The following is a 23567-nucleotide window of genomic DNA, read 5'->3' as shown; positions in this document are numbered from 1 at the left end:
GACACCAAGGGGTTAAAAGTTAAGTGGAAGTTGAGCTTCAAGGAGTAGGATGGGGCCTCTCGTTCAGAAAAAGTTGAACAAGGCATCTGGGGCCAGCACAAACCTCCACCTTTTTTGGCCTCGACCTTGGCAACCCCAGCCTCCCTCCTAACGCCCTCCGCCTTTGGGACTAACCAGGGAAGCAAACGTTAGTGGCAGCCAAGGAGAGGGGCCGGCCTTGCCAAGACTAAAGAGGGAAGGGAGGGGAATAAAGCAAGAATCTCCCACCTCCCTCCCGGGCGGAGGGGGCGGGAGGAGCGCGTCCCGGCCCGGCGGAGCAGCGTCTTCGACTCCGTGCATCTCCTGGGCAGCGGCGCGGGAAGGATGCTGGGCCGCAGGGGCGCGCGCGCGGGGCCCGGGATGCCGCGGGGCTGGACCGCGCTCTGCTTGCTGAGTTTGCTGCGTGAGTATCGCCGCGCGCCGCGGCCGCCCCCTTCCCCGCGGGTTGGGCCGAGGCTCTCCCGGGGGCTGAGCCGCAGGGCAGAGTCGCGCGAAGGGAAGGGACCCCCCGCCCCCAGCCACGCGCTGCCGCCCCCGGCCGCGCCCGCCCGGACCCGCGCCTCACCTGGGAGTCGGTGGCGGCGGGAGGGGAAGGGGAGGCAAGGCCACGGCGCCCGCCGGGGGTGTGAGTTAGCCGAGGAGGGCGAGCCCGGCCCCTCCACTCGCTGGACTCAACTAAGATAAAGTGCTCTGGAGATGCCCGTGGCTCGCGCTGCCAAAGGTGTGGAGCGCGAAGCCCGGAGCCCGGAGCAGGAGAAGGGGGAGCGGAGAGGCAGGAAGGTTTCGTGCCTGTGGATTGATCCCGAAAGCAGAGGCTTGGAGAGCGTTTCGGGGAAGGGGCCCAGGCGCCCACCGCCCACCGGGACATCGGGAGCCAGAAGTGGACCCTAAGGGCTGTGAGGGAAGCCAATCAGGGGCGAGGCGCCGCGTCCCACGCGCAGGACGCCGGCGGGGAAGGCCGAGTTAGGTGAGCAGAGAAGTTTGTAATGAAGAACAGTTTGGGAAAAAGAAATCTTGCATTTAAGATCGGAAAGCTTAGTTAGAATTCCTCCTTCGAACACCACACGATCCCACTGGAGAGGAGGTCGTGGCAGAGGGAGTTTGGTCCGCCCCCAGCCTTGCTCTCCTCACTACCACCCCTCACCCCTGCACAGTCTCAAACTTGTCCCCTTTTGGAGTTTTCTTCCTCTGCCCTCTTCCAAGTTCTAAAGCTGGTAGATGGGTCAAGACACTCTCCCACTCCCCTCTACATACCCTTACTTCTCAGGCTCTTGCTCTTGGTTTGGTAAAAAAGTAATAGGTGCCCAATAAATATTTATGTTTGATTGCTGTCATTAAAGGAATAACATTCTCCATCTCATCTCACTACAGTTGGAAGGAGCAAACTTTGTAAGTTGCTCTCCCTCTTGCTTCCAGCCCTCCAGGGCTCCCAATTCCCTACTCTCACCCTATTCTAAAGACCACCCACCACGGCCCTGCAGAGTGACCTGGATTAGGCCTCTGTGCTCCCAGTCTCCTCTGCTGGCCCCCTTTGAGTCCACCGGATTGGAGAGAGCTGGCTCAGGGCTGGAGGAAGCTCTGAGTTAGGTCCTGGGTTGTCCTGTTTGGCAGCCCTGGACATGCCCCTTGGGGCAGGGGAAAAGCTGTCACCAAGGTTTGGGAACGCTAGGATGGGTGCTAGACTGTGCTTTCATGACAAGGGTGATTAGCCAGTGGCTCAGATTCCAATCAGATGCTCCACTCTCCTTTGGCTAGACAGCGCACGATGACCTGGTCCTGGGCCCAGCGAGGCCCACCCATTTCTTATTTCCTCAGCTGGCCGGTGTCGGTCTCGCCCTGGCCTGCTGAGGTTGGGGTGGGGGGAGCAACACAACCTTTGCAGAACCTTGGGCTGATATGCTGAGGATTCGGTGTCTCAGCTTCGAGAAGGAAGGATGGGACATGAGTACCCACTCCCAACCTTGCCAGACTGCTTGGGCCAGTTGTAGCCTCCTGCAAGAGCTTTCTAGCGGGTTCCTTTGATTTGTTTTATTTTGTTTTGTTTTGTTTTAATACCAGGAGTCATTTTCTGTCCTGGGATGCATTGTTAGGATAAATGACATGAATGACTGTACCTTGAAATGCTACCAAAGGGCGATTGCAGAAATGCTATTATTACTGTGAAATTTAGGGCAGAAGGGGGTTCTGTGGTTTTTCGTCATTTACCCCAACAAAGAGCTTGGTTTGGGAAGGTCTTTTTTCTGTCCCTGTGAGGAGTTGGCATGGTATAGGCATAGAAGCCAACCCAAAGTGGGCTCTGTTGGTTGGGATTGGGGCAGATCACAGAGCAGAGTCAGGGTGGGGGGTTTGGGGGGGGCACCAGACAGCACCGCTGCAGCACCAGCTGGGACAGGAAGCCTCGCAGGTAATTAGGGAACCCCGTTTGTCAGGCTCAGGATATCTGTTTCCTTCAAGGCCTGTCCCTCTCCTCACCCTGACAACAGCCCCAGTCCCGCCCATCACATTCCTCTTCTTCCTTTGGGTCCTCAGTGCCTGCTGACCCCACACCCATATCCTGTCTGGGGCTACATGTAAGAGGGGAAAAAGAAAAGGGAAAAGAATTTTATCAGATATTTTCCAGAGGGGAGAGGACTCCACCCTTTGAATCTCTGCCACATGGCGACCGAGGAGGAGCGGCCTTGGGGACCTCTGACTAATTCAGTGGTCCCCAATGCTCCCCCCTTGTAGGGACAACCCAGCTGGCACGACCTGTGCAAACGCACATCTTCAGCGCATTCCTGTTTGGCTGATAGAACATGCCGGGGCCACGGCTGCCTTTTCTTATCCCTTTGGCTCCACCTCCTGGGCCTCCTGTTCCCTTGTCCTCTTCTTCCTTGCTTGCTGAGTCTTTGTCTCCAAAAGCTCAGGGCAAGAAGTGCCAAACTGCAGCAGATAAACTCAGCTGCAGAGTCCTACAAAAACAAATAAAAACGAGGAACAAATTCCACTGCTTACAGTCTCGTTGCCTGATTTCCCTTAGACCCTGGGCTGGAGGGCCTGGGTTTACTTTTCAGGGCTGGGTGGTTACCCAGCTCCACCCTCAGGGTCCTTGGACCTCCCTCTCGCATTGCCTTCAGTTGCCCTAACTAAATGGCCTGCAGTGCGGAGAACTGAAAATGTGAAGGTATGGAAAAAGAACAAAAACACCACCCTCCAAAAGAAAATTCTCACAGTCGCCAGGGCAGAATTTCCATATTTTTCTGGGCTTTGACTTCCCTAATGAGAACATTCTCTTCCCTCCTTAGCTAAGAAATGAAAACATATGATCAACGATTTTTAGTCCCAAGGGGCCCGACTTTGTGCCAAGGGGAGAGCTGCACGCGTGTTGGGAAGATGGAGATAGACACGGGCCGAGTACCAAGGTGTACTTCCCAGTACCTACACCCTGGGACCCGGCAGGGGATGAGTCACTGCCCTTCACATGCAAAGGAAAAGGCCTTTTGGCTTAACAGGGAAGTCTGCTTCTTGCTGATTTGGAAAAAATAAAATAAAATAAAAACTGATACCTCTTAGAGAGAAGTGGCATCTCTAGGTAGCTGGGCCCATTGTTTAAGAAAGTTGGCTTAATGGTTCTTAATGGACAAACCCTACATGTTCAGGGGCAGAGAGGATGCTAAGCTTGATAAAATAAAGTGGAACCCTTTGTTTTAAAGGTGAGCCCTAGAGACAAGGAAGAGCATAGAGAGGGAGCAGAGGTGCCCAGGATAATAGTGGAACAGTGATGGGTGGAGGGTGGAAAAGACCTGGCCAAGGAGATTCGTAGTGTATGGTTTCATTAGCACCATACTATCTAAAATTTCAAGGTTATGCCGTTGTTTTTTCTGGGCTGCCCTTGTTCCATGCTCTCAAACCTTCAGTAAAAATCAGCTACACACACTAGCCTTGCACTAGTGGTTCTCAGGAGAGGCTAAGGGAATGGGTGCTCAACTAGCTTATGGTGAAGTAGTATGGTGTTGAGGTCTGCTGACCCCACAACCATATCCTGTCCGGGACTACATGTAAGAGGGGAGAAAGAAAAGGACTGCCATCCAGAAATCGGGGGTGCTAGGGAGATGGAACAAGAAATGACTGGGAGAAAGGTGGGCCCCCAGAGAATGCTCAAGATATCGGGGTTCCACAGTGAGTGGATGGGGTCCAAAACATGCTGTTTGGATATAAAAGGGAAACCTCAGTACACTGGGAACCCTCAGATTAGAGATAACCTAGTTTACACTCACACTTCAGCTTAGCCTCTGCAGTTTAAGAAGGGATCAGCACAGTCCTTTGTTCTAGTCCGAGATGGCTCAAACTCATGGTAGACCTCAGGGTTGGAAGGGACTTCTAACAAGGATGTTTCCTGAATGCCTCCAGGAAGCATGGGTGGCTCTCTTATCTCCCAAAGTAGCTCATTTCCTTCTTAAAAATAACTACATTATTTTAATTTTTTTCATTTTGCAGTGAAATTAGCCTTCCTGTAATTTCAAATCATTAGTTCTAATTCTATTCTTTGGACCGTCACAGATTTAATTTGGTCCTTCAGGACAATTCCTGAAGACCTTTCCAGTTGGCCCCACTAGATTATAAACTTCTTGAGGGATTTATCTAAATTACAATGACACTAATGCCCCATGAAGGAAAGGGATCAAGAGATCGGCTGTTATTTTGCAGTCTCCACCAAGCAAGATCCTTTGCGCATCACTGGTGCTTAAGAAAAATAAGAATGAATATACAGGTTGAATATCCCCTATCCAGAATGTTTGAGATCTCAGATTTTCTTCAGATTTTGGAATACTTGCCTTAGGGTAATTTTATACAATAGTTTGAATAATTTTGCGCATGGAACAAAGTTTTGACTGTGTTTTGACGGCCACCCATCACATGGGGTCACGTGAAATTTTCCACTTGTGGCGTCATTGTTGGCATTCAAAAAGTTCTGGATTTTGGAGCAATTTAGAGTTCAGATTTTCGGATTAAGGATGCTCGATCTGTATAAATAACGTGAAACTTGAAGAAAGTTATTTATTCTCCCTCCTCAAATTCTTTTTTTCTATATCAGGACTCAGTAAACTTTTTTTGTTTTGTTTTTCTACATCTCTTGTCATCAAGCAAACAGCAAACTTTTGATGTAAAGGGTCAGATAGTAAATATTTCAGGCCTTGGGGACCCTATGTGGTTTCTGATGCATATTCTACTTTGTCTTATTTTATGACACTTTAAAAATGTGAGAGCCATTCTTGACTCACTGGCTATATAAAAACAGCCTGTGTGGGGGCCAGGTTTGGTCCACCGGCCATAGTTTTCCAACTACTGATCGAGAAGAAATAACACTAGCCCCTCAACGGCATGACTTGATTTCTAGAACTCATCTAATCCTGGTTATCTTTACGTGGAAACTCCCTAATTTCATAAATTCCCTCTTAAAATATAACAGCAGAACGAGATCATTACACCTGGGGGCGGTTAATATAAACACACCGCTGCAATTGCCATTCAACCCTGTTGCTTATTCTGAACTCTGGGGGCTGAGCTAAGCACCAGGAGTAAAACACACACGTATAATAATGGTGCTGACACTCAAGAAATTTATAATCTAGCGGAGGTGACAGTTGGACCTATCCTGAGGAAAGATCATATATGATTTTGTGCCAGATGTGTGGTAGAGATAAGTGTCTCACACTCTCCAAGAAGCAGAAGGAAGGGGCTTATAACAAAGATAGTCACTGTTTCTTGAGCTTTTACCAGACAGGATAACTGCTTGCACGTCTTATCTCCTTTGTTCCTCAAAACAACTGAGAGGTGGGGACTCCTTTTATCCCTTCCTTCTGGTACTGTAATTCTGTGGGCTAAGATACCCAGAGCTCCTTGAAGATACTCCTCTTGGGCCAGGTGCTGGAATTTGAAAAGATGGGCAGAGTGGGGCTGGCTGGCGGGGACATCAGAAAACAGCACCAGTCAAAAAGCAAAACTAAGGAGGACTGTGAAAAGCAAGACCCAGTATAGGAAAACTCTGCCACTGAAAATAGGGGAATTCAGTTATTTAGGTAGCAGAGATTTCTGAGTCTCTGAGGATTTGTAAACCCACTTTAAAGAGCAAAAGAATCTTCGGTTTACAAACGGTAGGTAGAAATCTTTTCAAAACGTGTCGCATATGCCTCTGGTTCCTTAGAGTACCGAAAAAGAGGGCTTTAACCTTCATGACTCAGATGCATCGTGACAATGATGTGGCTGTGTTGCAACTCAGTGACATCGTTAAGGCTTTTCAAGGTGTATGTATCTATTTACTCCCACCATAAATGATTCCAGACGAGTGTGGGTGTTGATACTTACGTCTGTTTTTCATTTATTTCTCTTTCTGAGTTTTCAGCTGTTCCTTGTCCTTATTATTGACTTCTAATAGTCTCCTCCTAATCGTCAGCTTTAGCTAGGATATCAGATAACCAAGCTTGTTAGTATTGTGTGTAAAACAAGAATAACTACCTCTGAGTAAGTACCTGTAGGTTCAATGCATGACATTTACTACGTGAATTTTGTGACATCTATTCGGCTTCTTAGCATCCTCGTTTTACTGGCTTCCCAATACCTCATCTCCTCCCCTTGCTCCAGGTTTGTGAGTTGAGATCAAATAGAGTAACCAGGGTCTAACGGGGTCCTTAGAAAGACGCAGTTATAAAGGATGGACTGAGAAGTAAACAACAGCAGACAGATTTTTATTCAAGTTTAAATTGTACTGTAATTCTTTGTAGGGTTGGGGATAACAGCTGTTCCTCCTTATCTAGAATGGAAAGGAGTGGAGGTTTCATCAGTTGTCTCTTAGAATCCGACAAGCTCTCCCTAACTGGTAGGCTGCTATTCCTCCGCTGTAGAGTCGGGGGTCAGAAAGATAAAGAAAGGTCGGTGTTTGATGGTTTAATGCCATGGATGTGTGTGGGCAGATAGGATAAAAGGAGATCCACGGTCCATCGACTCTTATAAATGTTGTTCCTCCAGGGCCTGGTCTCTACACGGGAGCGCCGTGCAGGGAGCTCTAGAGACTGCGAACCCCAGAGCCTCACTCACTGATTGTCACTGTGCTGTTGTGCCTGTGTCAGGACCGGCTCCAGGCCCCTGGCCAACGTGTCCCCTTGCTCTGTGCCCGCTCATGTACACCCAGCCTCCCCGCCTTGGCTTTCTGCCCTCCCTCTTGTCCTTTTCCTCTGGGGTCTCAGAGGCTTCTCTGCCCTCCCCAGGCAGAAGTCGAGGTCCCGTTCTCATTTGCAGACGGATCCTGCTACTCGTTCTCCAGTGCTCGGCCAAGCGGTGGGCCGGGGGAGGCTGCTGCAGCTGGGGGCCCGCCCCTCGTGGGTCGGTAGCGGGCCTGGGTCCAGAGCTGCTTCGTTCTTCTGGAACAGCCATCTCTGTCCTCAGAACCAACAGCAGGTCTCTCTTCACATCTGGAAAAGTTCAAAAGTGTTTGTCTGGGTGAAGGAGGCCCCTGGGGGAGGGGGTTCAAAAGCATGACATCACCTCAGCCAGGCCCAGCTTTCTTTGGAGAGAGAAAAGGGCTGGGCCAGGCTAGACCAGATGGGATTCCCAGGAATCAACGTGTTGGGGAGAGGCAGGGAGGGTGGGCAGGGAGAGGGGTGTCAGGGGATGTCTTGGAAGTGTGCCTTGAGAGGGTGATTCTTTAATTTAGTGTCTGAATGTCACCACCACCTGCCCCCTACCATGACTTCAGATGAATCAGACCTCGGAGTCAGAGTGGTGAGAGGGTCCGATCTAAAGAGGGAAGAAGTCTGGATCAGCTTCTGCATCTATTTTATTTTGATCAACCCACCTCCCATCTAAGTCGGATGCGAGCCCATCCTTTTCTCTCCAGAGACATGGAGAATGCGTCCAGATTTTTAGCAGTGTAGACCGAGCCTGACCCCCTGCTTCATCTACTCCAGAGTCCACTAAACCTCAGAGCCCTGTTGCTACTTGCCCCGCATGAACTGTAGTCTTCCCTCCTGGCCAACATATTGGTGATCCAGTTCTTCATGTCTGAGATGGAGATAGCGATAGCACTTCTTCACCCTGCTTACCTGACACATGGTGTTAAGACACGACCTGATTGTAGCCCTCACCATTAACATCAACCTACTTGCAGCAGGTTGCAGAGGGAGGCAGATGTGGCAGAGTGAGACCATTGTCATCACCTTTGGGGGATTATGCTTAGTCCCAGGTTAATTGCCTTGAAAGTAAAAATCTAACTCTTCTCTTGGTACGGAGGGAAGTAAGAGGTGGCATTCTGCCTTGCTATTTACCTGGAACCCTCTAAAAAATACAGACCTACATCCCAATCAGGAAAATTTAGAGCCAAGTGTAAAGGTGGCCTGGGACCTCAGGGGCCTTTCCTTGAGGATGGAACTGCTGGCGTGAACTCTGGATACAGATCCACCGCCAGGACTTACAGGGCCCAAGGCAGGAGGACAACAGAGGCCTACAGACTATATTTCTAAGTATTTCAAAGTTATTAATCAGGTCAACCAGCTTATAAATAAAATATCTTCTGTCTTCTTACCTTGACAAACATACCTTCATGGCTACCTGGAAGGCCTAGTGTGAATTTGGGACTCTCACACTTTTGGCATTCAGTGCCACGGTGTGGCTGACCAGGAAGAGGTGGCCCCTGGCCCCAGCCCACTCTCCTTCTCTTCTTCCTTCCCGTGGCTCTCGCCCACACTGTGGGGATCTTGCGTGCATGCATGGGACACCCCACCCACGTGCTTAAGCACCAGTTCTTCTCCCTGCAAGCTGCCATCCTTTGACCATCACTGGGCCTTGGGGACAAATACCTTAGTGCTGCAATTCACCCTCAGAGGGACGGAAGGGGAGAAAAGGTCCATGCAGGTCCTGGATGTGAGTCAAGGGCCATCTGGGCAAGAAGTTCTAGGACTTCTGGTGCCCACAGTATGATCTAGAAGGGAGGGTACATTCTAGTTGGTCCTCAAAGGAAACAGAAAAGGGTGTGAGCCCTCTATGGTGCAGAGTCTAAGCAGAAGGCTTTTCCTTCTTGGGTCTAAGGATGGTACCACTGAGTACCCCAAGATATGTGGAAGAGAGAGCAAGAACACTCACAAAGATCTTGAAAGAATAACGAGATTCAGGAACATTATATTACAGTAATTTAGCATTTCTTATGACATTGATTCTCCCAACAATCCATATAAGGTATCCAGAAAGGACCCTTGCTTAAGTAAACTGAGACACACACGCACATTAAATCACATAGTTGTTAATAGTTACCGGCAGAGCAAGAGCTAAGCTCTTTGTCTTCCCATGACATTTAGTGAGAAACCAGGCCTTGTGTTCTCTAGTCCACAAGTTGGATTCCTAGGTCAGAGTTTCCCAAAAGAAATCTGGAGTTGCTTGCTGGAGCTGTGTTCCTCAACAAACGGGAAGGAGAATGGGTTTGAAAACCAGGAGGGAACAGATAAGGGGAATTTGGGAGTGGGGAAGTCTGAGAAGGATGGAAGATTTTTAAGGAGATCGCATGGAGGCGGTGTGAGTCTAGTGATTCTTCCGAGAGTTAATGTATTGGATGGAAAGTGACCAAAAAGGAGCCATCCTTTGGCCATCAGTGTATCAGAAGGATGCATTGAAAGGCAAATAGAAGCATATCCTTTCTCACATTTTAGATCTTTGCAATATTTACGCAGGTGTAATTTTATATTTTAGTGTTTTACTGAACAGATTATGAACATTGCCTCACATTTCCGTGTTGCCACATTTTCATCAGTTTTTACTTGTAATGATTATGTATATCATTATATAATGATTATGGCATATTAAGTGCATATACCATTTATCCTATTGTAATTAATTTTGTTGTTTGCAACTTTTCCCTCCTTTAAATAATGCTACACTAGACACTTGTCTGCATACATTTTTTTCCTTCTCTACTTCCTTAGGGTGATCTAGTGGTGGGAAATTAGTTCACTGTCCAGGAGGATGTTCTTATTACTGCTCCATTGCCAGAGGCAGCAGGGAATGTTCTAGATGGATTCTACCTGAAGTCAAGAAATTGTACCAGGCAATATCACGAGGCTCCAGGAAGGTTTAGGTTCTGATTCTTCTTCTTTGTTTCCCTATAGCCTCCGGGTTCACAAATACAGAAAATTTGACTACTACTACTGCAGAGTCAACCACCCTGAGAACGATTTCAGTTACTTTTACAAATTTATCCAACGAGCAAACCACAGCACCAAGTACCTTTGGAAGTACCAGGCCATACTCTGTCTTCCTGGACAGCAATGGGACCACAGCGACCATCTCAGGTAAAAAGAGTGTTTGTCTCGGGCCCCAGAAAGATGCTGCTGGTGCTTGGGTAAAGCATTTAGGACGGTTTGCAGACGGCTGCCCTCACCACAGATGAAATCATGCAAGCCCCTTGTATTAATGGTTTGAGCATTGTGCTTAGGGTGCCCTGAAGTAAGTTCTAGATAATTCTTCCTAGAGTGACAACTTCCTCAGGCCCATGCCTTGGCAGCCAGTTCTGATAGGTAATGCTCCCTGTACTCCTACACTCATGCTGAGTTCAGCTTAGTGATAAAGTAAGGATCAAATGGGGACTTCATAGAGATCTCCGATCTCTTCCAAAGAGGAAGGAAAGTGGGTACAGGTTTAAACTGGCGGTCTTTGGCTTCTCTGGGCTGAACCAGCGTCTATTTCAGTCTCAGAATCCTGAGGGCACCTCTAATACATTCTAGATTATAGCTATGGTTCTGACAGCTGGCTTGAAATGAGTTTGGTCAGTGTTAGGACATGAAGTGACTGTTAACTCCCCAAACTCCCTTTTCCGTGTTGAAATCCATGCCCACGCCACGAACTGAGATTGTGTGCGTGTGCGTACGTGCACACATGCACCCCTGTGTTTCGATCTATTCCAGAGACTACAGTCAATCTCACATCTACCTCTGAGGTCACCCCAGTCTCTGGAACCACAAACTCTTCTGTCCAGTCTCAGACCTCCCTGGCCATCACAGTGCCCACCACCCTCGCCAACTTTTCGACTTCAGAGATGACCTCGAAGCCCAGCATATCACCTGGAAATGTTTCAGATTCCTCACTCAACCACACCAGCGTTGAGACGTCGACCACTGAACCTTACGTATCACCTACTTTTACCCCACGTACCATCAAGGTGGGTGAACTGGGCCAAAAATGGCACATTGCCCTGTCACTTCACATGTGTACAGGCAAGCTCTGTCTTCCCCTCCTCTTCTCCTCATCCCCGCCGGTGGGGTTTGGGTCGTGGGAATCAGCGTGGAAACAGGCAGTTGAAAATATACCTGGGAGGGGTAAAAGGGGGAGGAGAGGGCTGGAGTCAGGGGACAAGGCTGATGTGCGCTTTAGGTTTTGCATTTTAGGGAGCAGCGAGTTAAGGGGGTTCTCAGAGATCCATCTAGTCCTCTGTGGCTCTTTCCGGTACCTACTGGTGTTACTGACTAGGGCACCATTCCCTTTTGGCAGTATTTAGAAACTGTCCCCCTTTAATGGGGCTGCCTCTCGCGAAATGTTTAGGACAAATACCATTTCCTCGCTGTGCGAGGGTGTGGTGGGTTTGCCGCATAGAGAAGCAGCGAGGAGGTCGCTGACAGTGGTAGAACCGTGCAGACCAGGGACGGAGAGCTCAGCCTGTCCTTCGCAGCTGTGGGGCCCGTGGCTGTCAACAGCTTTCAGCACGAAGGGCAGAAAATATGAGGGTTGGAGCCTGGGGACAGGCATGAGCGATCTGTCTGCTTCCTATTTTTGAAGGAGCCAGAATAAGAATCCGGAGAGTCCGGGGGGCAAGGAGGAAAATAGGTGTTACCAGGATATACCAGGCCATGCCATTACCTGTTTGCCTGTGCGGCCTTCCCGCAAGGGTAGATTTCACTAGAGGGAAAACAACCCAAATGGGAAAAGATCCTGTCCTTTCCCATTCCTGAACCATCCAAGCCAATGTTTGCCAAGACGACAAACAGCTATTTGCCTGCAAGCCTGGGCTAGTAACAAAAGTTTGTATTATCTGATGGGGATAGGGGTGAGATAGAGGAAGAGAATATAACTCTTAGAAATCTCTAGTTCCCTGACAAATTTTGAATTTCCTTTTCCCTAAAACCTCTTTTAAGAGAGTACCCCATAGAAACCTAACTGGAGGCCAGTGCCGTGGCTCATGCCTGTAATCCTAGCACTCTGGGAGGCCGAGGAGGGAGGATCACTTGAGCTCAGGAGTTTGACACCAGCCTGAACAAGAGTGAGACACCGTCTCTAATAAAAAGGAAAACAAAAATACATAAAGAAAACGAACTGGAAAAAAAGGAGGGGAAGAAATGAGCGACAAAGATACTGGCTTATTTACTTTGTTTTTGTTATTGTTTTCGTTTTAATACAGGGAGAAATCAAATGTTCAGGCGTCAGAGAAGTGAGGTTGACTCAGGGCATCTGCCTGGAGCTAAATGAGACCTCCAGCTGTGTAAGTCGACCCCCTCCCACTCTGCTTCCTCCCCTCCCCCTCCCAATCCCTCCTGAAACAAGCCTTCCTGGATTGGACTGGACTTTGGTAAGGGTGGGGGGAGTTTAGCGTGGTCAGCTTACTTCTTACACAGAGCTTTTGGTTTAGGGAGTAAGAGGCCCCATCTGGTGGGCAAAAAAGGCAAAAACAATTTTAATTAAGCTTTGTTATTTTTTCCCTCCTCTATAGTACATTTAATATACACACACACACACACACACACACACACACACACACACACGTATGTTGTCAAATTTAAGTTTGCTTTTAAGAAAGTCCTTCTCACTATCCAGATATAAACTAGTCACCTAAAATGTCAGTTCGTTTATTATTATTTATATATAACTCTAATCCACACAGAATTAATTTTGCTGTAATGCTATATTTTCCACACAACCATTTTTCCTAACACTACTTATTGAATGATTCCCTCTTTTGTTAGTTGGGATGCTTCCTTTAGCTTATTTCAGGTTTTTATATGTCCCAGGGCATATTCTTCAGAGATATTTTATTTGTTCAGTTTGTCTGTACTTCTGCCTGTTTTAAATTTTCAAAATCATTGTACGTTTACCTTACAGTATTTTTATTATAATATCCAGCCGGGAAGGTGTTTCTTCATTACACTGTAGAAAGTATAAAGTGTTTTTTTTTTTTTAGAAAAAATGCAAAAAAAATAGCATTAAACTTTTAAACGAAGCTGCTCTAAAATCACTATATTTTTTCTGGTTTTCTTTTGTATCTCTTAGGATTTGGGTTTTTTTGGTTTTGAATTTTTTTTCTGTAGGTTTGGTAGATCTCTGAGGATTATTCATAGCATAGATCTCCCATTGTATATTCAAATTGATTGTTGCTGATGTGTTAGAAAGTTAATGAAGTTTTGAATAATTATCTTGGGCTTGGCCATTTTCTTGATCTCGCTTATTGATTCTAGGAGATTTTTAGTTGATCCTTTTTTTTTTTTGAGACATAGTCTCACTCTCTTGCCTGGGCTAGAGTGCCATGGCGTCAGCCTAGCTCACAACAACCTCAAACTCCTGGGCTCAAGCGATCCTCCTGCCTCAGCCTCGCAGGTAGCTGGGACTATAGGCACGCCCCACCATGCTCAGCTAATTTTTTCTATTTTTAGTTGTTTGGCCAGTTTCTTTCTATTTTTAGTAGAGACGGGGTCTCGCTCTTGCTCAGGTTGGTCTCGAACTCCTGAGCTCAAACAATCTACCCGCCTCAGCCTCCCAGAGTGCTAGGATTACAGGCGGGAGACACCGCGCCCGGCCCAGTTGCTTCTTTTTAGTTTTTAAAGTAAGCTACTTTGTTATCTACTGTGATGTATTGTTTTTCGCCTCCTGTTTAGTAATTATGCCTCTTGTTTCGCTTCATGTCTTATTCCACTGGTAAGAATGTGTAGAGTATGGTGTTAATTTTTAATGATGATAGCAGGCCTTGCTTTGTTTCAGTAAATCCAATTCCTGATAGTCACAAGGCTCTGGAGGAAGGATGGGGTGAAGGGAAGAGTGGTATTTACTTATATAAAAAAATATTTTCTTACAGGCTGGAAATCCATTTAAGGGAAACATATATGTGAAGCATAACATGCATAGACTGGAAACACTGCAGTGTGCAGAGGGCATAAGTTATTTATTTTGTCCATTCTGACTACTGATGTCTTACCTACAATCATCTAATTTTTTCAAAATTACATCTAAAAGAATTACTTAACTTAGAACATTTAGAAACAACAGAAATTACGAAGACATGAGTTTGCATAATGAAATAACTAAATGCACTTTGCAAGATAGTTAACTTAATCATGAATATGCAATGTACAAGTAATACACAGTGTGTTTCTGGTGCTGATTTTCAACTCTACCCATTAGGAAAAAAATTTGTCAAATCCTTTGCTAGTTGTAGCTAAAGAATATGACCACCTTCTTTTTTGTTTTGTTTTTCTATCATCTCGGTGGAATATTTATTTTCCTATGTATCATACGGGTCTGTATCAGAATGCTAATTCTTTGTACCTAGGATTTAGAGCTACCTGCAGAGCCTTCTAAGTGTCTATCTGTTGCTCTTCAAAGTTCACATCTAACTTGGGTCATTGTACAAGACAAGTGGCAGAAACTTACTCCTACTCCAGGAATGATTCTTCTTACTCTGCTGTGGTCTGTCTCTCCGTGGTCTTTGCTGTCTAATCTATTTTGTGCCACAGCTGAGATGGTCTCTGAACTGCACACTCCTCTGAGATTTGGGGAGGATCTGTGAGTAGGGATGTGGCAAGAGAGTAGCTTCCCCCAATTTCATATGCTAACGGGGGCTTCCACAGGGCCCGGTTCCTAACGAATCACCTCCGTGACAGCACACGGGTGGTGCTCTGCTCCCCTGGTCTTTCCACCACTCTTCATCCTCTTGCTTCCTGAGGGCTCCTCTTCCCCAGCCCCCAAGCCACAGTGCCTCCTCCTATGCCTCAAGGTGGTTTTTCCTCAGCCAGCAATCTTTGTTCCAGAATTTTCAGCCACAGCTCCCGATTGCATCCCAGATTCTCTTTCCTTGGGTCCTACTCTCTGCTCGTCTGATGATCAGTCTGTTCCACAGGCTGTGAGTGGTGCAATGCCACCGAATTTTCCTTCAGTTGCATTTGTACTTTTGGAGTCAGAGGGCCTGAGGGTACTGGTTCTAACGTTGGGAGACTCGGGCCCTACCCACAGCCTCATCAGGAGCATGAAGGATTTGGTTTCCCCTGGCATCGTGCCCTTGAGTACTTATACAATGTTGGTCCACTCCTGCATCTGGTCGATGCCCGTAACAGAAATACGTGTGCATGGTTCTCAGCTATCCAGACACTCATTCTGCACTAGTACCTAGTGGTTACCCACACGTTAGCTCCCTCTATGTGGATTATTTAGGCGTGTCTTCTGGACACATATCCTGTAGACATTTACATCCCAATTACTCTCCTTTTGCTCCCCATCCTTCACCTCTAGGCAGCCAGGGAAGGGAAGGTGATACCACGCTCGTCTCAAGCACCTGCTACCGTATCTCAGAACCCTTATTAGCAGAACATGTCTCCCCAAATCTAACTTTCATTCTCTCCTGAAGTGTCAGCTTAATTTAGTTTTCGTGCTTGTGGTTCCCCCAAATAGTTTCCAAAATGTGAGATTACTTTATTGTCTTATGCTGTACCCATTTTTCCAGGGGGGAATCCACCAAAATGTTTTTTTTTTAATTGTGGTAAGATACACATAACATAAAGTTTACCACCTAACCATTTTGAAGTGTACAGTTCAGTAGTGTTAAGTACATTCACATTGTTCTATAATCTCCAGAACTGTCTGTATCTTCCAAAACTGAAACTCTGTGCCGTTAAACAACTCCCCACTCCTCTCTCCTCCAAACCCTGGCAACCACCGTTCTACTTCTGTCTCTACGAATTTGGCTACTCTAGGTACCTCGTATGAGTAGACTTATACAGTGTTTGTCTTTTTGTGACTGGCTTATTTCAATCAGCATGATGTCCTCAAAGTTCATCCACATTGTAGCATGTGTCAGAATTTCCTTCCTTTTTAAGGCTGAATGATATTTCATTGTGTGGATATACCACATTTTGTTTCTCTATTCATCCCTTGATCTTCCACCTTTTGCCTAATGTGAATAATACTGCTACGAACAAGTGTACAAATATCTCTTCCACACCCTGATTTCAGTTCTTTTGGGTACATATCCAGAAGTAAAATGGCCGGATCGTATGGTAATTCTATCTTTAAATTTTTGAGGCACCACCTTACCGTTTTCCATAGTGGCCGAATCATTTTACATTCTCACCAGCAGTGCACAAGGGTTCCAGTTTGCCCACATCATCATCAACACTTGTTATTTTCTAGGTTTTTTTCCTTTATAGTAGCCATCCGAGTGGGGATGAGGAGTATCTCATTGTGGTTTTGATTCACATTTCCTTGATGATTAGTGATGTGAGCATCTTTTCATTGGCTATTTGTATGTCTTCTTGGGAGAAAAGTCTGTTCTGGTCCTTTGCCCACCAGTTTGTTTTTTAGAGCTCCCTTTCTTAAGTACCACATCTGTTTGCATGCAGAGTTTGTATTTACTCAGCTAGCTCACATTACCCTTATTCTGTCACATTGACACACCCAGCAGGCTGCCTCCAGCCTCCAGATCATATCCCCCGCCTTCCTTGCCCTCTGCCCAAACACTAAAGATCGGTTTCCATGCAGAAAACATAAGTTATAGATGAAGGATTGATGAAGATGGCGGGTCTGCTGAAAAGAGCCTCATATCTGGAGATAATATAACTTCTCGCCCTTGGTTAGCTGCCCACTTGTTGCTTAACTTGTAGGAGGTCCCTTAATTACTCCAGTTCCTATGTGAAAATTGAGTTTATACCTGCATTGTCAAACTCACACCAAAGTAGATAAAATTATCCTAAAAGGGGTGGGGGAGACAATTGATCCTAGAACCTCAACATTGGGAAATATCTTAAAGGTCATCTAGAAAAATGCATGCTCTCCCTCCTCCCCACCCCAGTGCTTGATGTGATTCTTTAACATGTTAAGAGTCTTTGCAAAGTTTGAAGATGCTACTCTAGAAATAACCTCTCTACCTGGTTTTATGATTTTTGCAAACAAACACGTGTGAGCTGATGTAGCTAGAGGCTTGTAAATCTGATTCTTATGAGCAAAATGGTGAAGCTGTGGCTTCCTCCTGCCCACTCTCCCATGATGTTTGGCCACAGCCTCTCTTGGGGGAGGATGTTTATTGCAAGCATCCGGAGAAGTATTGTGCTTTGTTCAGGATCCACCTGCTCCTCTTGGGGCCTGAACACAATTCACTGATGCCGTTGGACTCCAGAGTGGGAGGCTAACTGCTGTTATTCCCTTGAATTTAGTCCAAGAAACTAAGCGAGGGGTGGAGGGACCCTGTGCAGAGGCCAACCAGTTGGGATGCTGAGTTGAACAACAATTCCCTGAGTTCTTTGTTTGGTAGGTGCTATGATTAGTGCAGACTGGGTTCAAAATTTTCTAATGTACACCGTCCCCCACCACACTTAGGAGTCTTACGGTATAGTCAGAAATGACAATAGCAGTAAGGCAGAATATGATAAAATATGGGTTCTAGATGATATATAAGATACTGCTATTAATAATAATGGTAATAGCTGCCATTTATCTAGTGCCCATTAGGTTCCCAGCACCATTTTGGATACTTTTCACACAAATATCTCTTTAGTCACCACAGCAACTCAGCAGATGGCCGAGGAACCTGACATTCAGACCACCTGCGTGACTTGCAAAGAATCTAGTCTCTTTGTGCCTCCATTTCTTCATCTCCCAAAGGAGGAGAATAATAGCACCCATCTCATAGAGCTGCGTGAGGCCTAGATGAGTCCATACGTGCAAAGCACATAGAACAGTGCCTAGGACATAGCAGGGACCCTTTATTTTAATTGCCATATGTACAAACAGAGCTTTGACCATATGGAATTCAAGATACCCCCCCAATCCCCCCACAACACATGACATACAACACAAACATACACAAGGCACATGCACAGAGGTTTTTGCACAGTGTCTTATATTCGGGGCTTGATCAACGTCAGAGCAGCTGGATAGTCTCAAGGTGCAACTTTTTGGACTCAGCAGGCAGAAGAAGCTGCCATTTGGTTTGGCTAGTTTAGATCCTGCGGGAGCCCTGTCCCTCTGCCTGTCTCAGGAAGCAGACATATTGCAACCACAGAGACATTTCAGGAGCCTGGAGTCATCCGGGCAAGGACCTTGCTCCTCTTTAACCAGAAGCATGGTGCTAGGGAGGGGAGTCCTCGAGGGGAAGCCATGTGAGGGTCTCCTAAGAGAGGAAGGAGACAGCTGATCACACCCAGTGTGGTGTCCCAACTACCTACTGCAAATGCCGTTTTAAAGAACAGGTTTTTCCGGAAGCAGAGCCTCTACCGGAGAACTTACTGGGAGACCTGCAGAATTGATTCTTTCCTGAGAGATGAAGCAGCAGTGGCCTGAGAATTCACTTTTCTGTGACCTCATCTCTTGGGGGGTTTCTGAGGCTCTTTTTGGACTCATGTCTTTAGCCATGCTCTTCTGGCCTCATCCAAGCCCAGTTATTTTCCCTAAGATCCCTCAGATTCCAGCTGGGTCCTGAGGCCAGTCTTGACCTTGCCTTGTGCAGAAGCAAAGGAGCCTGGGTTTTCCTGCCTTGGGTCATAGCAGTAGGAAAATACCCAGGCTCCATTCCAGCTGGGAGGACCCTCCGGCCTCGTCTCGAGCAGCAGTCGTGCCTGCAAACAGGAAGCTTTCTGCTCCACAGAGGCTTAGTTCTGATGACGGTCACACGCCCCAGCAGTTTTTCCCTAACAGGAAAGATGTCAGAGCCGTTCAGGCATTTCCTCCTCTGCCATCTGCTATCCGGACTGAGGAGCAAGTCTTAGTTTCGGTTCCTTTCCTGCGTGTGCAGGGGAGGTCACTCTGATGGGAGGCTGCTGGGAGAAATCCTGGAAAGTGGGAGAACAGAGTTTGGAAGGGCGCATAGCCAGTGCTTCCAATTCATACCTTTCCTAGGACTCGATGGTTGAAGAATTATCTGGGTTTATCTTCTGCGTCTCAGTTCCTGAGTCCTATGGGCCAGTCAGCCACCTGGAGGAAGATCTATGAACCCCATTAAAACTGGGTTCCATGCTTTTAATGGAAAAGGGGGATGGAAAACCAGACAGAAACACTATTTCAGTTTGAGTAGTGCTCTTTGGACAGTAAGAGAGGAAGCCACTGAGGCTCCTGTTGAGTGTGTAGTGATAGATTTGTTCTGGATTCCTCACCTCCCTCGGCTTTTCTTCCACCGTGTAAGCCTACTGTAACCTTGAAACAAAGGACTTTTTCTTAGTTATTATTGCAATATTAATTTTTTCTGTTGGTGGTAATGCCTTTTGAATTTAATTTGAATAGCGTATGTGTACATGGCCAATTCTTAAATAAGATAATGCTTCCTAGGTTTGTTCTCTGACGTCTTAGACGCTAATAAATGTACATTTTTGTACTGGGAAATTTTTGAGTTTTTTTTGTGTTGTGTTGTTGCACATATACGATTAGTAGTATTTTTTTTTTTTTTAGTTGGAATTTTAGAAAGAAGAATCCTTCTTGTGGAGGGGGTAGTAATGTGTCTTAAATCAGAATTATTGCTTGAGACTCTCGATGCAGGTTAGGATATAGTGATAACTTCATCTCCTGCTCTCCATTTTTCTCTGCCTTCCCAGGAGGACTTTAAAAAGGACAAAGGAGAAGACCTGGCCCAAGTACTGTGCAGGGAGGAGCAGGCTGACGCCGAGGCTGGGGCCCGTGTGTGCTCCTTGCTCCTCGCCCAGTCTGAGGTTAGGCCTCAGTGCCTGCTGCTGGTATTGGGCAACAGGACAGGTAAAAGACACATCTGTCTGGGGAGCTCAGGAGCTTGGGAGGGAGTAGGGCTAAGGTTAGGCAGGGCTGAGGCTGGAGCACCCTGTGTGGAGATCAGGCATCTCAGCCCCAGAGACCCCAAGGCTTGGCTGACTATGGGAGTGGCCCGCGCGAGATAGACCATCCCAGCCATCAGAGCATCTTCTAGAACCGCATGGGAGAGTAGTAGAGCAGGATGAACTGGTCTAGCTTCTAGATCCAGCAACCCCTGTTTCTAATTCTAGAAATTTCCAGCAAGCTCCAACTTTTGAAAAAGCACCAGTCTGACCTGACAAAGGTAAGTTCTCTGAGATGAGGGTTCTCAGAGGGAATACTGGGTCAGCAGAGCTCACTGGCGTGGTGGAGGAAGTGATTATCTTCTCCAGCCCTACCTTTCCTGCCTCTCCACCCTTCCCTGATGGTCTTCAACTTTCTAGGCTTGAACCAAAAATTTCTTAGTGCAACTTAACTAAGAGATGTCAGTCTTCAATCCTGTTTCAAAAATCCCTAAGGTCAATGTCCCTGTTGAGTCACACACAGGGATCTAGAGTGGGCTGGGCTCCTCTTCCAGAACCCACTTTTCACAAGTGACAGGCTATCTTTTCTGTCTCTTCTTTTCAAGCTGGGGATCAAAAATTTCTCTGCGCAAGATGTTGAGAGCCACCAGAGCTATTCCCGGAAGACCCTGATTGCACTGGTCACCTCGGGGGTCCTGCTGGCTGTCCTGGGCATCACTGGCTATTACCTGATGAATCGCCGCAGCTGGAGCCCCACAGGAGAAAGGCTGGTCAGTTCTGGGGTCCAGGGCAAAGGAAATGAGGAAGATAGCGGTCTTCTGGGGAGGTCCATGGATGCCATGGATGAGGAGGAGAAATACCAGAAAAGGCACTTCTGTGCACTTATATAGGGATATGCATGCATACGCACTGCGTCCATGGAAGATTCAAAACATTATGTAGCCACTTGGGAAGGGGGCGGTGACTGGGGCCAGCCTACCCACGTGCTGTGGTAGCTAGCAGATACTTTCTGGGAGAGTTCAGCTGGGTGCCACCAGAATCAGCCACACTTATTTGCAAGCATATTAAATGCCCACTGGGTGCCATCTTGCTCACGAGAAGGGGACATATGGAAGGAAGATTACTTTTGAAGTGTTCTGGATGAGGGAGGACGAGGCTGAGGTTGAACTCTTGACTCTGGCCTGTTACCCATTCTGGGAAGGTTATTCTACTCTTGGGACTGCCTGTTTTCTTGGCGGGAGCTGGCTACTGAGCTGCGGTGGCATGGTGTGGTGCCTCTCCTCTGTCCTTTCTCCTCTAGGAGCTGGAACCCTGACTGCTCTCCAGGAAGAAAGGAGTCTGCACATGCAGCTGCAGCCCCCCCTCCTGCTCCTGGCCCCTGCTTCCTGTTGGGTCCCTCCCCCACCCCACAGTGTCTGATACCCCTGCTTACCAGATAATGCTACTTTATTTATACACTGTCTAGGGCGAAGACCCTTATTACACGGAGAACGGTGGAGGCCAGGGCTATAGCTCAGGACCTGGGGCCTCCCCTGAGGCTCAGGGAAAGGCCAGTGTGAACCGAGGGGCTCAGGAGAACGGCACCGGCCAGGCCACCTCCAGAAACGGCCATTCAGCAAGACAACATGTGGTGGCTGATACAGAATTGTGACTCGGCTGGGTAGGGCAGGGCTGGGCAGTGTGCAGGGCCCCTCCCTGCATCTGACCACAAGTTGCCTCCTCTGTGGGTGACCCAGGTCCTTGTTTGTTGTTGTTGTTGTTGTTGTTGTTTGTTTCCAGAGGTGTGGGCGGGTTCCTGGTTTCAATGACAGTTGGAAATAGAACTTTCCAGAGACAAAAGGATGGGGTGGATTTTTTTTTCTCAATAAAAAGTGGTGTGGGTAAATGCTGTAATTAAAGTGATACTGAAACACCGGCTGTTTTTTGGCTCTATCTTAGCTGGATGCGTCTAAATGCAAGAGTGGTCTCTCCATCAGACCTGGCTGAACTATGCAGTGATGGCGGGGAGGGGCTAGCCAGGGAAGAGGCTGGACCACCTCAGCAGGCGCAGGTACCAGCCAGGATGTAAGGACCTTTGGCTGAGTCTGCCACCTGCTGCCCTCCATGGGGAGAGGTGGGGAGGCTCCCAGGAAAGCTGGCTGTTTCCAGCAGGAGGAAGAAAGGCAGGTCCGAGTGCAGCCTCAGGATGGAGGGTGGTGTGCTGGGGACATATGGACTGTACCCTTCATAGACACCCTTCTGAGAAGAGGGACATGCTGGTCACTGCATGCAAAATAGGCAAAACAAAGCAAAGGAGCAATGTCTTACGCACCCTCTATTATCAGACTGCCCCCTCCCCTAGGTCAGAGCAGACATAGGAAAGGACTATGTGGGGACTGTTCTAAAGATCTGGCTACCAACTCCAGGCGGGGGCTGGTGTCCACCCTCAAGATTCAGAAAGCAGCCTAACTGCAAAAAATTTTAAAACATATGTAAGCACTCACCTCCCCCCAGCTTCCAGATGCCCCCTAACCCCCACCCCCACCACAGGAAGTGGGGGAACCAGTGTTGCCAGACACTACTAAGTAGCTCCAGGAAACACCCCCCAGTGTGTCAACAGAGGCAGGGGAGGTTGGGGCCAAACAAGGGTTGATTCTTCCATTCTTATCTCACCAAAGCCAGACCTTTCCCTTTAGCTCTCCCCCACCCCCATCTCCTTCTTGCTTTTCTCCAACTTCTCTAACCAGAGGTTTCTCCCCAGGATGCCGGGAGATACAATAAAGGGATGAGGTCTAGAGTCTTCCCTAGAAGGTGATGGCTGACTTGGGGGTCAGAGCAAGGAAGGTGGCAATGGGAAAGGGAAGCCCAGCTGGCCTGCCTCTAGTTGCACAGCTTGCCATGAGAGTGACCAGATGAGGGACTGGCCCAGACCCATTGGGGAGAGAGGGGGGTATGGGGTACAGGCTCCCAGGAAACACGCTGATACTGCTGCAGACCACCACCCACATCTGCAGAGGGGGTTCTCGCCCTCCACACAGGAAGGAATTCAAGCCCAGGGGCACGAGCGAGAGAAAGAACAGACATGAGGTGCAGACAGAAGTAGAAAGATTTATTGAAAGCAGAGTACAGTCTTAAGAAAAGGCAAAAGAGCAGATTGATCCAAGGGAGGAACAGTATCACCCCAGGGTTAGGGTCTGTCCTTGTATGCTAATCCCTAATTATATGCTAAGCTGTGGGTGGAGTATTCATGAATTTTCTGGGAAAGGGGTGGAGAGTTCCTAAAACCGGGAAACCTCCCCTTTCTTGACCTTATCGGGTAACTTCTGGGAGTTGCCAGGGCACTGGTGGGTGTGATTTTTACTGTGTTAATAAGGGTGGTTCATTTAGGGACCCTGTTGCCTCAATGGTGCATGCGCATGCTCCGATTAAAGGAATTCCTCCTTTACCTTAGATAAAGATGTTAGGGCTAAAGTAAAATAACTAAAGGGGCCCTATTGGTTACATTTATTTAAGCTAAACACGTTCACATTCTTGTGACGTTCTTATCCTGCTGGCCTTTTCCTA

At 47.5% G+C, this 23567-nt stretch overlaps 1 protein-coding gene across 2 annotated transcripts; it reads left to right on the top strand.

The window, feature by feature from the left end:
* Positions 1-328: 328 nt before the first annotated feature.
* CD34 (CD34 molecule) lies at positions 329-21895 on the top strand. Of its 2 annotated transcripts, none has more exons than XM_012638804.1 (8): positions 329-442; positions 10170-10352; positions 10965-11218; positions 12452-12532; positions 19833-19989; positions 20253-20305; positions 20630-20794; positions 21490-21895. In XM_012638804.1, the coding sequence occupies exons 1-8, from the start codon at positions 364-366 to the stop codon at positions 21673-21675; spliced, it is 1158 nt and encodes a 385-aa protein (XP_012494258.1). In that variant the 5' UTR covers positions 329-363; the 3' UTR covers positions 21676-21895. The 2 variants fall into 2 exon arrangements, with proteins under 2 accessions (XP_012494258.1, XP_012494259.1); XM_012638805.1 differs by having other exon boundaries at positions 21325-21542.
* The last annotated feature ends 1672 nt before the right edge of the window (positions 21896-23567 follow it).

This window comes from Propithecus coquereli, unplaced genomic scaffold (assembly GCF_000956105.1).
Source record: "Propithecus coquereli isolate 6110/MARCELLA unplaced genomic scaffold, Pcoq_1.0 Scaffold135, whole genome shotgun sequence".
In the NCBI taxonomy this organism is placed as follows: domain Eukaryota; kingdom Metazoa; phylum Chordata; class Mammalia; order Primates; family Indriidae; genus Propithecus; species Propithecus coquereli.
Note: the sequence above shows the minus strand (reverse complement) of the source record. Positions and strands in the feature narration are given on the sequence as shown.

What these genes read in the sequence shown, in the direction of transcription:
- CD34 (XM_012638804.1), top strand. Translation starts at nt 364, where the DNA reads ATGCTGGGCCGCAGGGGCGCGCGCGCGGGGCCCGGGATGCCGCGGGGC. An exon ending in GGTATTGGGCAACAGGACAG is followed by an intron (nt 19,990 to 20,252) that starts GTAAAAGACACA and finishes TTCTAATTCTAG; the next exon opens with AAATTTCCAGCAAGCTCCAA. An exon ending in GCCCCACAGGAGAAAGGCTG is followed by an intron (nt 20,795 to 21,489) that starts GTCAGTTCTGGG and finishes TACACTGTCTAG; the next exon opens with GGCGAAGACCCTTATTACAC.